This window comes from Oncorhynchus nerka, linkage group LG6 (genome assembly GCF_034236695.1).
Source record: "Oncorhynchus nerka isolate Pitt River linkage group LG6, Oner_Uvic_2.0, whole genome shotgun sequence".
In the NCBI taxonomy this organism is placed as follows: domain Eukaryota; kingdom Metazoa; phylum Chordata; class Actinopteri; order Salmoniformes; family Salmonidae; genus Oncorhynchus; species Oncorhynchus nerka.
Window position 1 is genome coordinate 23,346,360 of NC_088401.1, and position 17,002 is coordinate 23,363,361.

The window sequence follows — 17,002 nt, forward strand, 5'->3', positions numbered from 1 at the left end:
TAATGCTAATGCATCTCAGGGTGGCGCGCTAGGTGTGTGTGTCTGTGTTACTGTGTGTGATTGCGTTCACGTCAGACACACCTTTATAGGGCTGTGGCATGTAAGTTCAGCTACCTCTCGTGTAACAAGGATCTGATAGGATGGCTGATTCCATTTAGCACGGCTGGTTGGGCGCTAACAGCTAAAGTTAGGCTAACTAAATTCCCCACAATGCGCTCTAGTGCGTTCCCTTTTAATTACGCCAACAAGTTTGTTTGATGCTCGGGAAAGCTTACCAAGTGAACACTTCAATAGTAGCATTTCAGGGGAAAGTGTGGCATCTAATATCCAGCCCTGTAGCCAGAGTCATGTTAATTAGTGGACACAGCAGCAAAACATTGAATAACGGAACACAACATTGAACGTTTGTCTAGGTAGATCCTCCCTGTTCCAATCAGTTTTTTCCATTTGGTGTCTAATGAATACAACCCTCGTTTATCTCGTTGCAGTGACACAGGAAGGGGGTCAGAGAAAACTGGAGTGTCGACTCAGAAGGTGGCCTGGGAATGATCGGTCACCTTAATGACAAAGGGCGTTAAAGGACAATCCTGTCAAAATGGTCTTCTCATCTCATCTTCCCTGTTTTACCGTCTCCTTCTCCAACTTCCCTGCTCTTCTTCGGAATGACAGTGCCTATCAGCCAGACAAATGTGCATCCCCTTATTGCAATTCATTTGATTCTTTTTCTGTGTGAGCCCTTCCTTGTAGGATTTAATTAAGGCTTTTTCATGCGCCGGGCTGGGCCCCACTCGGCTGCTGAAAGGCCACAGTTAAATGTGCCTGTCTCCATGGGTTCTCTCTCTTTCTTTGTGCGTGTGTGTGTGTACACATGAAAGAAAGAGGGGGAAAAATGATCGTCGGGGAGAGAAGATGGAGAGGAAGCGTCCCGCTCAGCTCATCACTCATCCCAAGCAGTTATTCCGCTCTTGTTTTATCAAGATGTCTTATGCTGCCTTTTACCATTCTCACAGAAAAAGGCATCCAGGGAAACGAGAGGCATCTTGGCGGTTCTGCATCTTTCACACAGACAGACAGACAGCGTCCCAAATGGCACCCTATCCACTATTTAGCACACTGCATTTGACCAAAAGTAGTGCACTATATAGGGAATAGGATGCCATTTGGGATGCATCCCCAGTCTATCTGCATAAGGAGGGAACAAGCCCAGTACCAGCCTCAGCATTTGGTAGAGGGCTGTATGAGACAGAAGTGCTCTTTACATTATAGCCCTGACTCAATATAATACAACACTTCTACTGTAAAGCAGCGAGTCCATTTGAACACAGGATCATACACTGTACCATTTACTACCTGATCTCTTCCACTTCAATGTATCCCAATGGAGCAATGGTATCATTAGTAAATCAAATGTAAAAATCTGGACAGACCCCTCCCCGGAGACCTCTCTTCCTCTCTCCCTTGCCTCCACCTGTTCTGCTCTCTCTACTGTAGTGTGCGTCGTATCAAAGGCAAACTGCATTCAATATTTCATTAGAGCAACGGGCGCGCGTGACGGCTCAATCTGAGGCGAGTGGCAAGCGACGCGCTGTTAAACATGAGCTCACGGCTCGGCGGCCCTGACGTGAACTGAGAGGCATAATCTTGCACCGTTTACCATATTACTCCTACTTAAACGGCCAAGAAGTGAGAGAGGGGAAGAAGGAAGGGAAGAGCATGAAGGACAGAAGACTAGGGAAGCAGAAAGAGGGAGAGAAAGAGGGAGAGAAAGAGAGGGGGAGAGGAAGAGAGAGAGAAAGAGAGAGGGGGAGAGAAAGACAAAAGGAGGCAGGGGAAGAGCATGAAGGAGAGAGAATATAAGGGAGAGAAAGAGAAAAGGAGAGAGGGGAGCGAAAGAAAGGAGATAAAGGAGAGAGGGGAGTGAGAGAAAGGAGAGAAAGGAGAGGGGAGTGAGAGAAAGGAGAGAAAGGAGAGAGGGGAGCGAGAGAAAGGAGAGGGGAGAGAGAAAGGAGAGAAGAGATAGAAAGGAGAGGGGAGAGAGAAAGGAGAGAAAGGAGAGGGGAGAGAGAAAGGAGAGAAAGGAGAGGGGAGAGAGAAAGGAGAGGGGAGAGAGAAAGGAGAGAAGAGAGTGAGAAAGGAGAGAAGAGAGTGAAAAATGAGAGAGAGAGAAAGAGGGGAGAGAGAGCGATGGGAGAGAGCGAGAGCGCGATGGGAGAGAGAGAAAGAAAGGGGAGAGAGAGAGAGAGAGAAAGAAAGGGGAGAGAGAGAGAGAGAGACAGAGAGAGAAAGGGGAGAGAGAGAATGGAGAGACAAAGAAAGGAGAGAGGTGAGAGAGAAAATAGAGAGGGGAGAAAGAGAAAGGAGAGAGAGGAGAGAGAGAAAGGAGAGTGAAAGAAACTGTTACTGTTAATTTGTTGTTTTTCACTTTATATATTCACTTTGTATGTTGTCTACCTCACTTGCTTTGGCAATGTTAACACATGTTTCCCATGCCAATAAAGCCCTTGAATTAAATTGAAATTGAAAGGAGAGAGGGGAGGGAGCGAGAGAGAGAGAGGGAGCGAGAAAGGAGAGAGTGGAGAGAGAGAGAATGGAGAAAGAGAGAAAGAGGAGAGAGAGAAAGGAGTGAGGGGAGAGAGAAAGGAGAGGGGAGAGAGAAAGGAGAGTGGAGAGAGCGAGAAATAGAATGAAGAGAGAAATAGAGAGGGGAGAGAAAGAGAATGAAGAGAAAGAGAGAAATGGAGAGAGAGCGAGAGAAAGAGGAGAGAGAGAAAGGAGAGAGAGGGGAGAGAGAAAGTAGAGAGGGGAGAGAGAAAGTAGAGAGGGGAGAGAGAAAGGAGAAAGGAGAGAGAGAGAAAGGAGAGAGAGGCGAGAGAGGCGAGAGGGGATGGAGCGAGAGAGAGAAAGGAGAGAGTGAAAGGAGAAAGAGAAAGGAGAGAGAGAGAAAGGAGAGAGGGGAGGGAGCGAGAGAGAGAGAGAGAGAGAGAGGGAGGGAGCGAGAAAGGAGAGTGGAGAGAGAGAGAATGGAGAAAGAGAGAAAGGAGAGAGAGAAAGGAGAGAGGGGAGAGAGAAAGGAGAGGGGAGAGAGAGAAAGGAGAGGGGAGAAAGAGAAAGGAGAGGGGAGAGAGAGAAAGGAGAGGGGAGAGAGCGAGAGAGAGAAAGGAGAGTGGAGAGAGCGAGAAATAGAATGAAGAGAGAACTAGAGAGGGGAGAGAAAGAGAATGAAGAGAAAGAGAGAAATGGAGAGAGAGCGAGAGAAAGAGAGAAAGGGGAGAGAGAAAGGGGAGAGATAAAGGGGAGAGAGAGAAAGGAGAGAGATAAAGGGGAGAGAGAGAAAGGAGAGTGATAAAGGGGAGAGAGAGAAAAAGGAGAGTGAGAGGGGAGAGAGAAAGGAGAGTGAGAGGGGAGAGAGAAAGGAGAGAGAGGGAGAGAGAAAGGAGAGAGGGGAGAGAGAAAGGAGAAAGAGAGAAAGGAGAGAGAGAGGAGAGAAGAGAGAGGGCATGGAGCGAGAGAGAGAAAGGAGAGAGAGAGAGGAGAGAGGGGAGGGAGTGAGAGAGAGAACAGAGAGAGAAATAGAGAGGGGAGAGAAAGAGAATGAAGAGAAATAGAGAGAGAGAGCGAGAGAAGAGAAAGGAGCGAGAGGGGAGAGAGAAAGGCGAGAGGGGAGAGAGAAAGGCGAGAGGGGGAGAGAGAGAGAAAGGCGAGAGGGGAGAGAGAGAAAGGAGTGGCGGGAGAGAGAGAAAGGAGAGGGGAGAGAGAGAGAAAGAGAGAAGGAGAGGAGAGCGAGAGAAAGGAGAGGGGAGAGAATGGAGAGAGTGGAGAGAGCGAGAAAGAGAATGAAGAGAGAAATAGAGAGGGGTGAGAAAGAGAGAAAGGGGAGGGAGAGAGAGGGGAGAGAGAAGGAGAGAGAGGGGAGAGAGAAATGAGAGAGGGGAGAGAGAAAGGAGAAAGAGAGAAAGAGGGGAGAGAGAGAGAGAGAGAGAGAGAGAGGGGAGAGAGAAAGGTCTACCTCACTTGCTTTGGCAATGTTAACACATGTTTCCCATGCCAATAAAGCCCTTGAATTGAAAGGAGAGAAAGGAGAGAGGGGAGAGAGAGAAAGGAGAGGGGAGAGAGCGAGAAAGAATGAAGAGAAATAGAGGGGAGAGAAAGAAAATGAGAGAGAGAAATAGAGAGAGAGAGAGAAAGAGGTCTAGATGGAGAAAGAGAAAAGCTGGACGCATCTCCCACTTCAAAAATCCCTCTCTTCTTTCCATGGAACACTAAACTGGGTATACCAATCCAAAAGCATGTTTTGGAAGTCACTGAGAAGATTTAGACAAGGAGCTCTCAATACAGAGAGGAAGGGGTATATAGCTAGAATATAAATAGATAAAATGTCTTCATATCTGGGATTTATCTGTTCTTCTGTTCTTCCCCCTATGGACATTCAGCAGAGTCTTATTCAAATCCTAGCCAGAGGGGTCTTCTCCTCTGTGGCGCTTCTCTGAGCTGCTCACACCCCTACTGAAAACAAGTTGGCACACACGGAAGCCAGCTCACATTCCTGCATGAATGCCATTGTCTCTGTCCCAAAAATAACCATTTATTTCTGGATATATGTACAGATGTTCTGATTGACTGCGTATTTAACAAGTACCTGCAATTAATAATGAAATAACTGCCTTTTTTTATCACAGCAAATCAACTTAACAATTGACAGACGTGGAAATCGCAAACCAACGACACATTTAACCCAAGAAATCTCAGAAGCTAATCTTACTCTAGGACTCTGATATACAGTACGAGTCAAGTTTGGACACACCTAGACATCTTTATTTGTACTATTTTCTACATTGTAGAATAATAGTGAAGATTTCAGAACTATGAAACAACACATATGGAATCATGTAGTAACCAAAAAAGTGTTAAACATATCAGAATCTATTTTATATTTGAGATTCTTCAAAGTAGCCGCCCTTTGCCTTGATGGCAGCTTTGCAAACTCATGGCATTCTCTCAACCAGTTTCACCTGGAATGTTTTTCCAACAGTCTTGAAGGAGTATCCACATATGCTGAGCACTTGTTGGCTGCTTTTCCTTCACTCTCATTCCAAACCATCTCGAGTCGGTTGAGGTCAGGGGATTGTGGAGGCCAGGTCATCTGATGCAGCACTCCATCACCCTCCTTCTTGGTCAAATAGCCCTTATACAGCCTTGAGGTGTATTAGGTCACTGTTCTGTTGAAAAACAAATGATAGTCCCACTAAACGCAAACCAGATGGGATGGCGTATCGCTGCAGAATGCTGTGGTAGCCATGCTGGTTAAGTGTGCCTTGAAGGGTAAACAAAATCGCTGACACTGTCACTAACAAAGCACACTCACACCATCACACCTCCTCCTCCATGCTTCACGGTGGGAACCACATATGCGAAGATCATCCGTTCACATACTCTGCATCTCAAAGACACAGCGGTTGAAACAAAAAATCTCAAATATGGACTCATCAGACCAAAGGACAGATTTCCACTAGTCTAATGTCCATTGCTTGTGTTTCTTGGACCAGGCAAGTCTTCTTCTTACCGGTGTCCTTTAGTAGTGGTTTCTTTGCAGCAATTCAACCATGAAGGCCTGATTCACACAGTCTCCTCTGAACAGTTGATGTTGAGCTGAGTCTGTTACTTGAACTCTGAAGCATTTATTAGGGCTGCAATTTCTTAGGCTGATAACTCTAATGAACTTATCATCTGCTGCAGAGGTAACTCTGGGTCTTCCTTTCCTGTGGTGGTCCTCATGAGAGTCAGTTTCATTATAGCGCTTGATGGTTTCTGCGACGGCACTTGAAGAAACTTTCAAAGTTCTTGACATTTTCCGCGTTGACTGACTATGTCTTAAAGTAATGATGGACTGTCGTTTCGCTTTGCTTATTTGAGCTGTTCTTGACTAAATATGGACTTGGTCTTTTACCAAAAAGGGCTATCTTATGTATACCCCCCACCTTGTCACAAGAAAATTGATTGGCTGAAACGCATTAAGGAAAGAAACTCCACAAATGTACTTTTAACAAGGCACACCTGTTAATTTAAATTAATTCCAGTTGACTACTAATGAAGCTGGTTGAGAGAATGCCAAGCGTGTGAAACACTTTCATCAAGGTAAAGGGTGACTGAAGAATCTCAAATACAAAATATGTTTAACAATGTTTTGGTTACTACATGATTCCATGTGTGTTTTGATGTCTTCACTATTCTACAATGTAGAAATTCGTCAAAATAAAGAAAAACCCTGGAATGAGTAGGTGTGTCCAAACTTTTGACTGGTACTGTATATTGGTACATGCTAAATAATCCATAGCTCTAATACACGACGCTGGCTACAATACTTCTTTACTCATTTGCTACACACAGAGTACATAGAATCAAACTCGGAGCTATTGTCACCATCACAGTAGACTTTTAGCACTATTGTACCGGGATACTGATGAGAATTTCACATACTGTCAACAGAGCCATGCACAAACCACTGATCTAAAACATGGAGAAAATGAACAAAACATTTAAAAGATGTGCTGAAATGAGAATGGACAGAGAGAATCATGGGAGTTGGCGGGTTTAGGTGGATCCTGGGACAGGGTTAGGCCGAGAGGCATCGGACACAAAACCGACCCCCTCTCGTTGTCTCATGCTCGCACAGCTATTCTGAAATGGGTCGGGCTGGGTTAGTTGGTCATTCCAATGGAGCAATGCTACTTGGGTTACAGAGAAGACAGTTTCCCTCTTAGTCAATAAAGCACAATATACTCTAGAAAGCACAATGCAAGGGGAAAACTGAGATGTCTATTTTTTTCTGTGTGTATTTAGAAATATAGTGTCTATGGGTTTTCTAACTGGTTTAGAATAGTAGCGACTGATCCAGGTCCCTTTTCAAACTAAAGCATTGGTTGGAGTGTCGTCACAATTTAAAAACAGAGCATTTTGTCACATTTGAGCGTCAGTTTTTCCAATTGATTTAGATTAATTATCTTCTATCTGTTATCCCCTCTTGTAAACATGTTTGCAATAGCACTTTGCAATTGGACCTTGAGGTGTAGAATATACTTTAGCTGCTAAGCGTTAGCTGCTAAGCCAGTGTTAGACAGCTCAAGCCTTGGCTGTCAGTTTGAAAGGAGAGGAAGGAAGGTCACCAAGAGGTTTCATGCATGGTAGATCAAGGCGGTGGTCGCAGATAGAGAAAGCATGGCACTAAGCGTTTTCAGTCACAAAGTGGGTTACTTACAGGTAATAAGTGTAGGAGTGATAGGTTCTTCTGCCGAGTGGGGTGGTGGTAGGATATAAGCAGTGGTGGGGAGCGGAGGGGAAATGGAATGGAAGGAAAGGAAAGAAAAAGTAAAAATATTAATGTACTGGAGAAAAATATATAGAAATGAAACAAAAAAACACGATATGGCGGCATACAGTGACGATTTACGGTACGACTGAGGCTAGGTGGTTGCTAGGTGGTTGCTGGGGACGACAACTCATGCGTGGGGTGTAGAGGGGATAGGTGGGACCTGCTGATTGGCAGGCTAGGTCAGGTGTGCAGGTTCTGCAGGAGAGAATTGTGGGTAGCGTAGTGTCTTAGTGAAGGTGATGGGCTGTCATTGAGAGGAGAGGATAGTGTTATTAAAGAGTGAGAGAGTGCAGGAAGAGGACAGAGGAAGCTCAATGGAGCCGTGTTAGAGAGCAAGTTAAGCTGTAACTCTGGCTGGAATAAAATGTTTTTACAACAGCAGTGACTAATTATTTTCACAATTGTATGACTACTATTTTTTACACATATACCGTTTGACAATCCCGGAAATTGCACTCATCCAAAACATTGGGAAGTAATGATCGTGTGTGTATGCAATAACACACAATATTGACACTTATTAGAAACAAGCCTCAACTTTTTCTTACACATACACTATGTGACCCTCAGTGGTGTAAAATACTTAAGAAAAAAATACTTTAAAGTACTACTTAAGTAGTTTTTTTGGTATCTGTTCCTTTACTTATTCTCTATTACATTGCTAAATAAAATTAAATGTACTTTCTACTCAATACATTTTCCCTGACACCAAAAAGTCCTCGATACATTTTGAATGCTTAGCAGGGCAGGAAAATGGTCCAATTCACACACTAATCTGGCAGACTCACTAAACACAAATGCTTTGTTCGTAAATTATTGTCAGCGTTGAAGGGTGCCCCTGGCTATCCTTAACTAAAAACAGTCAAATAAAATTTATTTTTGATACTTAACTATATTCTAGCAATTACAGTTACTTTTGATATTTAAGTATATTTAAAACCAAATACTTTTACACTTTTACTCAAGTAGTATTTTACTGGGGGACTTTCACTTTTACTTGAGTCCTTTTCTATTAAGGTATCTTTACTTTTACTCAATTATGATAATTGGGTACTTTTCCCACCACTGGTGACTCTAAAATACAACAAAAAATTGCTCATCTGGTTTGGTCCCTGATTCACGATTAAAATCGATTAAATAAAAAAGATTTCAGGCTAGTAAAACATTCCTGAGGTCATCATGAATTCAGTGAATAGTCATTGGATTGAAATACAGAACAATAGCTATACTGACAACCACACAGTATGTATCCACGATCTATCCTCTAGATATTGAGTGCAGGGTGGAAATAGTCTAGCATCACTGGCATTCACCAGCACATACCCCCAGAGAAATCTGCTTAAATTCCCCATCATGCTATGTGTGTGTTTCAGTGGAGGCTGCTGAGGGGAGGACGGCTCATAATAATGGCTGGAATGGCGCAAATGGAATGGCATCAAACACATAGACGCCATGGAAACCATGTATTTGATGTATTTGATACCATTCCACTTATTCCGCTCCAGCCAATACCACAAGCCTGTCCTCCCCAATTAAGGTCCCACCAACCTCCTGTGGTGTGTGTGTGTGTGTGTGTGTGTGTGTGTGTGTGTGTGGAGGCAGTTTGGCTATTTGCTCGGCGCTAGTTCCTGGGGATGCTGTGTAGCATAGACACTCCCTCTCTCCCTTTGGCATTGGACGAGGGCTAATGTAAACTAGCCTGCAGCAACACAGCCGCAGGCATCTCTGGCTCTTTGAAAAATAATAATAATAATGAAGCGCTTTCATAAATTATTCCCTTTTATCTTTGCTAGTTTTTCCCGCCACAAGACAAGCTCCAAATATTTTCCTATTCCCATTGCCGGGGTCATTAATACAGTGACATTTGTTTGAGTGGAGGGCGGTATCGGCGTGGAGGGGGGAAGGGGGGAATATGAATATTTCAATGCACACCATATACCAGTGCCATAAACAGTTTAATGGCGCTTATCAGTGTCATCAAATCAATTATTTAGCCTTGACGTTGACGATGCCGAGGGTTTTGAAGGTGAAAGGACAATCAGAGGGAATTAATTTGATTTGGGCTATCATGTAATTACACTAAGCACACAACTCCTCCAAAGCCACAGCTTAAAGGGATACTTCAGGATTTTGGCAATGATTTTGGCCTTTTATCTACTTCCCCAGAGTCAGATGAACTTGTGTTATGCTAGCTGTTTCCATAGATTTCCAGTCATTGCACTAACGCTAGTTAGCAATTGAGCTAACACTTCAAACTGTACGTAGATACATAAAAATGGTATCCACAAGTTAATCTGACTGGGGAAGTAGATAAAAGGGCCTCACTGAGCTATCCCTTTAATGCTCGATCCCAGGGGCCAGCTATGAGGGAATGGAAACCTTCAAACGGTCATTCCATACAGTCAATGTATTTATTGAGTGGACCTTGATAGTCTCTTACCTTTTCTTCATGACCAGCACCACACCGAGGAAGATGATGACGAAGAGCAAGACACCGGCGATGACTCCAGCGATCTTTACCGTGTGATCTGTCTGCTTCTCCGGCTCCACCGCGTCTGGCTTCCTGGTCGCAGTCCCTGGTGGTCAAAGAGTATGGGCAACAACGGTCACCAGGTGGCCATTTTGGATCCATGTCATCATTATCATCATGGTTGTCATATCATTTACCATACACTTTATTCTCATCAAGAACATAAGACCACACCCGTTGCCAGTGGAGCGTTGCTATGTTAGACTACAGGGAAAGGCTTGAAACGAGAACAATTTGAATTCATACATTGTTGTTATACTTCATTATGACAACACTGTCTTCAAGTCTACTGGGTGGTCCAACTCTGGTCCAACTATGCGGTTAGGTGTTGGAATACTCCAGCAACAACCCTTTTTCCAGAAAATGTGTTCACTACTGACACTTTACTGTATTAGACTTCATAACATGCTGAGCTGGGCTCTTTCCATGTTAAATGTATTGTCATGTAACGTAGAAAGTGTTTTTAGAGTGACGACAGTGACATGTACACAGCTCTACTATTGCAGGGCCTGTATGTGTCTGCATCTTCTCTCAGGCTTCCACAGCTGCTCTACACTTCAACCGTGCACTCCCTATCTGTCCTCCAGCCTCCCTCCTGGGATGACTTGCTTATGCACTACCTTATTTCCCTCCATCCCCCCCCTTCCATTCCTAAATGAAGCAGTCATTTGCCCTCGCTCAGCTCCTGCACCTGAGAGTGCCTTAACTGTGCCTTTTTACACACCTATTGTCTTTGGGCGACACAATATGCACGTTGCCTCTCTTGCCTTTGGATATTCAAATCGGAGTCGACTACTGTGGTACGGTGAGTGGTGGTGCACAGACAAGAAAAGGGAGAGGGGGACTACTTCCTAGGAAGAAATTTATTCCCAAAGTAGGAAGTGACGGGTGATCACACCGATGGCCAGGGCATTTAATATCTGCTCCAATCAGATAACCAGGCCTCTCGCAGCAGAGCCACTGTGTAACACTAGTACTGGGGCCTTCCCCTCCTCTAAGAGAGGGAGTGAGAGGAGGAGAGGAACCACAGAGAGACAGAAAGAGAGAGAAGAGAGAGGGAGAGAGAGACAGAGAGAGACAGAGCTAGAGAGAGGAGAGTGAGGGGGAGAGAAAGAGATAGAGGGAGACAGAAAGATAGAAGGAGCCTCCTGCTCTCCTGTTTACTGTATAATGTGATGGAACGTCAACCCGCGGCCCGATGAAATATCCATTTCCCTGCGCTAAATGAGTTCGGGATGAAAAATAGTCGGGACACGCCGTTCCAATTCGCCCCGGCCCCCGAATCTATTCCTCCCTGCCAGCGCCACTTTTTCAATCAAAGGGTGACAACATCCATCACTCGCAGCTCGTGCGGCTATCGTTGTTACCGCAGTGACGGATAGGGAGACCGGCAAGCGGGGGGCTCATTCCGCAGTGGGAATTTGTGTTTTACTCCAAAGGGTGAGTCTGGGTGAAGTGAGGGGAGAGAGAGGAGAGGGCGGTTCCTGGAGGACAGAGGGCCTAGGAGAGAGAGGAGAGGGCGGGCCTGGAGGACAGAGGGCCTAGGAGAGAGAGGAGAGGGCGGGCCTGGAGGACAGAGGGCCTAGGAGAGAGAGGAGAGGGCGGGCCTGGAGGACAGAGGGCCTAGGAGAGAGGAGGTGACCATTCAGCTGTCTGTGAGAGTTTGTGTAACATACAGATCACTCTCTTGAGAAGGGGGTGTCAAACTCATTCCACGGAGGGCCGAGTGTCTGCAGGTTTTTGTTTTGCCTTTCAATTAAGACCAGCAGGGGAGGGGAGTTCCTTACTGATCAGTGACCTTAATTCCTCAATCAAGTACAAGGGAGGAGCGACAACCCAGACACTCGGCCCTTCGTGGTATGAGTTTGACACGTGCTCTGGAGGCCAAAGGTTAGCCGCCCTCGAGGTTCTACACCTAGGTGGACTTGACCATCACCTTGAATGAGATGTTGAGTCCAGAGGGGGACAGACAGTCATTCACATACCAGGCAGCCAGTCTCTTAGAAGGCAAATGTATGCTACCAATTCATCCGTTATTCCATATACTGTGAATACCACTAGATAACACCGAAGATGCCTTTTTAGCTGGATAACCAGAGATCTACTGAAGGATTTAAGTGGTGAGGGAAAAACCTTCAAGTAAAGCAATAAGGTGGACTTCTGACTCTGTTATACACTGACAAATCATTAGGAACACCTGCCTAATATGGAGCTGCACCCCCCTTTGCCCTCAAAACAGTCTCAATTTGTCAGGGCATGGACTCTACAAGGTGTGGAAAGTGTTCCACAGGGTTGCTGGCCCATGTTGACTCCAATGTTTCCCACAGTTTTGTCTTATGGCTGGATGTCCTTTGGGTGGTGGACCATTCTTCATTTTTGTTTTTCTATTCATTTATTTTTATTTAACTAGGTAAGTCAGTTAAGAACACATTCTTATTTACAATACACACAGGAAACTGTTGAGCATGAAAAACCGAGCAGCGTATCAGCTCTTGATGCACTCAAACCGGTGTGCCTGGCACCTACTACCATACCCTGTTCAAAGGCAATTCAATATTGTGTCTTGCCCATTCACCCTCTGAATTGTACACATACACAATCCATGTCTCAATTGTCTCAAGGCTTAAAAATCCTTATTTAACATGTCTCCTCCTCTTCATCTACACTGATTGAAGTGGATTTAACAAGTCACATCAATAAGGGATCATCGTTTTCAACTGGACTCATCTGGTCAGTCTGTCATGAAAAGAGTAGGTGTTCCTAATGTTTTGTACACTCACTTTAAGGTAGACCTTGTGTGCAAAAGTATAGAAAACAGTCGTTTACATGAGAACAGAGTTTTTAAATAAGTAAAGACAGAACAGTCAAGGTCAGATTGACACCCTTGCCATCTCCAGTTTGTGTTCGGGAAACGTAAAAACATCTCCAGCTGTGTTGGACTTTTCAACTATTAACTTTCACTCCAAACTTTTCTACTTCTTTTCTAAATTCTCTCCTTGACATCTGTTTATGGGTCATTAGAAAACTGAATGCCTAGAGAGGCAGAAAACACTGGTTCTTTTTAAGTTTAAAACTCTAAAATGGCAGATATCTCCAGCTTTGAAGAAAGGAGCAGGGCTTTGGGGCTTTCAGCGTGGCCGTTTCATGTCAAACTCAAACTAAGCGAGGTGCTTTGGGGGATAGTGTGGTCTCGGTAGCTCTGTGTAGGAGGGAACGTCAACGTCAGTGCCTGAAACATTGCAACAGCTGGCTAACAACACACAGCGGCCTCCACTGCTTTCAGCTCAACAAGTCCCCAGGACACAGTAAATAAAACAAATTATAGTCAACGACCCCCGCCAGGTCACTGCTATCTAGAGACAAAACCAATGTTGTTGATTTTGCTGTCCATCCAGCCTGTACTGAAATGAGCTGTATCTGACTCATGCGTTAATAAGTCATTATAAATATCATAGGGTTGTCACGATAACAGTATCGTCCTAGTGTTGGAAACGACCAGCCTTATATTGTCACCCAGAGCTATAGCAGACAATATTTTACACACAGTAGGTTTTTAAAGTTCAGTCTGCTTTGTGTTGATACCAAGGAAAACCAGGTATTATAGTTTTGCGATTCTGGCACCATGACAACCCTAATACATGTTAACTGCAGTTGTTGGTGTCGTAACTTTTGGTGGAAACTGAAAATTGTAAGTGTCAAACGGTGTTGCATATTGTAACAATTTGTCTTTTCAATCAGTACTTTTGACATTGTGTCCTCCGAATATTCCCCTTTCTGCCCCTCAAAAGTCCTGTTCATTCCCTGTGACGCTTCACAAGCCAAAAACATCCAATGGTTAAATATTTGACAGGAAACCATTTTGCATTTCACAGTGTCTGACTGTGTGACTGGGGAGAATCGTATGTCTTCTTGTATAAACAGAAGGCGGAAAGTTTTCATCTTTCCTTTGATGCTGCAGCTGCCTGGTAAATATTGAAATGTAATTTTCTGACAGCAGGTTAAACAGGATGGCTTTGTCGTGCCAGTGTGCAGCTTCTCTGCTTATTGCTCGCTTCCCGAGGCCCATATTGATATTTTTCCCCCCTCGCTCAACTCGTACATCACCCTTGAATGAAAATGTAATTCTATGTTTTTGCAACACAACCAGGTGTTCCAGGTACCAAACTCCTTGTAACACTCTCTGTAGGATATGAATACGATGAATACTGACGAAGGGCGGGTATGAATATTAAGTCAACTCTATGGTGGAAATCAAGATATCTGGTAACCTAGTTAACCATTGACGGTCTCCCAAACCACATGTCACTGCACATCCTGTTTTTTAACACTTAAACAGACACACGCTACACAATGTAACACAAACAGATATAGCGGCTATAAAAAGTTATAAGGCACAAACAAAATACACTATAAATCGAACACAAAAGTAATGGATGCTGACACACACACACACACACACACACACACACACGCACACACGCACACACGCACACACGCACACAGGAGAGGAGAGAGCTGGGCAGTAGTAGAGGCGGTCTGACCTGTTAGTTGGTTGTCGCCAGCCGCGGGGGCGATGCGTATGTAGGGAGTGGTGAGCTGAGTCACGATTATGGCAGCTAAGGCAAAAGAAGAAGTTGTTCCAGGCCAACATGCAGGAAGAGAGAGAAGAAGAAGAGGGCAGGGCTGAAGCCAAGAGACTCAGAGAGAGAGAGAGAGAGAGAGACCTCTCACAGGGAGGAACAGAAAATGACATTCTGTATCATTCACAAACTTGGCATTTGTTATGTAACGGTTATGTTTCTATACATTAGTAATCATCGCAGAAGCTTGGTTGATGACTTGTTTGTGTTGTGTGCTTGTGAACACCATGAGGGAACTAACACAGGCATTTCATACAAACCTGAGGGAGCTATGAGCCGCTAATCGCCTCAATATTTAGTTCACCGTCATGCTTATGGCCATCTGTACGGGCAGTTAGTCCCGCACCAAAAAAAAAACTCGGGGTATCCGATTGGCTGCCACCACTATGACTGGCAGGTACCCCAAGAGTCAGAGAACCTATTAGCTGATGCTCCTCTTAAAGTGACAATGCTCAGGTCCAATAAAAACAAATTAAAAATTAAACGCCATAAACAATAGCAAAGAAAAAAAGAGAAAAAAAAAGTTTCAAAACAGTCCTTTCTATGATGTGAAAAAGGGGGATTCAAACTCAAACTTGTTTAGCGTCCGCGGCTAAAAAGTGTTGGAAACAACACAGGAGATAGCGCTCATTAGCATATAGCATTATAGCCCAGTCTTGGCACCGTGAGAGAGAGAGATGGCATGGAGTAAGGCAAATAGATTATCTACCATCTGTACACAATTACATTGCAGAGCAGCGGCGCACCAACGCCTGGCTAGTGGTAGAGAATGGATGGTGCGGCTTGCTAAGTGGCACCACTGGAATATGCTAATGTTTCAAGGGGGGGGTCAGAAAATTGGGGGGCAATGAGAACTCTGACCATCTGCCGCCAATATACACTACCGGTCAAAAGTTTGTAGAATAGTGAAGACATCAAAACTATGAAATATCACATATGGAATCATGTAGTAACCAAAAAAAGTATTAAACAAATCTAAAAATATTTACTATTTGAGATTCTTCAAAAGTAGCTATCCTTTGCCTTGATGACAGCTTTGCACACTCTTGGCAATCTCTCAACCAGCTTCATGAGATAGTCACCTGAAATGTGTCTTGTTAAACATTTATTTGTGGAATTGATTTCCTTCTTAATGCATTTGAGCCAATCAGTTGTGTTGTGGTAGGGGGTATACAGGCTATTTGAAGAATCTGAAATATAACATTTATTTTTTATTTGTTTAACACTTTTCTTGGTTACTACATGATTCCATAAGTGTTATTTCATAGTTTTGAGGTCTTCACTATTATTCTACAATGTAGAAAATAGTCAAAATAAAGAAAAACCCTTGAAAGAGTAGGTGTTCTAAAACTTTTGACAGGTAGTGTAAATGTTTCCCCTTTCCTACGATTGGTACACATCTCCCATGATGGGGAGGCGGTTTGTGAAAGTTTGGGCACATGCCTTTTGGCTAGCAAAGCTCGGTCCTATGGCCTGGAGGCTACTAGCACTAGACATGGTATAGCCAACAACCATCCTGGTAGGTGTGCTACTGACTAATGGACAGGTTACAGTCCTTAGAGTGGAATAGTAACTTCTTTTATTTTGGTGGGAATTTTTTGGTTCTGTTAGAAAACAAAAATGTATTTGACTGAATACTGCAAGGTCTAAGATAAAACAAGTGACTTAAGTTATTACTTAATCTATTAATATTACTTCAAACTTAATCTGCTACTGTTGTGTGCTTAATGTGACTTAAGCTTTTGCGTAGAGGACATTGTTAATAGGAAAATGCCCAATGCTTATGACTTAACACTGATAGGTTTGGATTGAACTATTATTAAATCATTAGTTATATTACTAATCATTAGGTATAATAGAGACATCAGGGGTGCCATAAGGAAGCTTGGGAGGGGCTGAGTGCAGTACTGACAAGGGGAGGAACCGTTTAAGGCACATATCACTTAGGTCCCTGCCTAGCAAAATAAGGATGCAATGTCTAATGATAAGGAGGAGTGGGGTATGTACACTACCACGGATGAAACCCTGTCTTTGTCTAATGATAAGGAGGAGTGGGGTATGTACACTACCACGGATGAAACCCTGTCTTTGTCTAATGATAAGGAGGAGTGGGGTATGTACACTACCACGGATGAAACCCTGTCTTTGTCTAATGATAAGGAGGAGTGGGGTATGTACACTACCACGGATGAAACCCTGTCTTTGTCTAATGATAAGGAGGAGTGGGGTATGTACACTACCACGGATGAAACCCTGTCTTTGTCTAATGATAAGGAGGAGTGGGGTATGTACACTACCACGGATGAAACCCTGTCTTTGTCTAATGATAAGGAGGAGTGGGGTATGTACACTACCACGGATGAAACCCTGTCTTTGTCTAATGATAAGGAGGAGTGGGGTATGTACACTACCACGGATGAAACCCTGTCTTTGTCTAATGATAAGGAGGAGTGGGGTATGTACACT

At 44.0% G+C, this 17,002-nt stretch overlaps 1 protein-coding gene across 1 annotated transcript in view; it reads right to left on the bottom strand.

The window, feature by feature from the left end:
* Positions 1 to 17,002, bottom strand: part of LOC115131044 (receptor-type tyrosine-protein phosphatase mu) — a 319,957-nt gene that overhangs the window by 98,424 nt on the left and 204,531 nt on the right. The window contains 3 exon segments of the mRNA XM_065019405.1: positions 7,253 to 7,282; positions 9,807 to 9,942; positions 14,438 to 14,512. Coding sequence (XP_064875477.1) covers positions 7,253 to 7,282; positions 9,807 to 9,942; positions 14,438 to 14,512 — 241 coding nt within the window.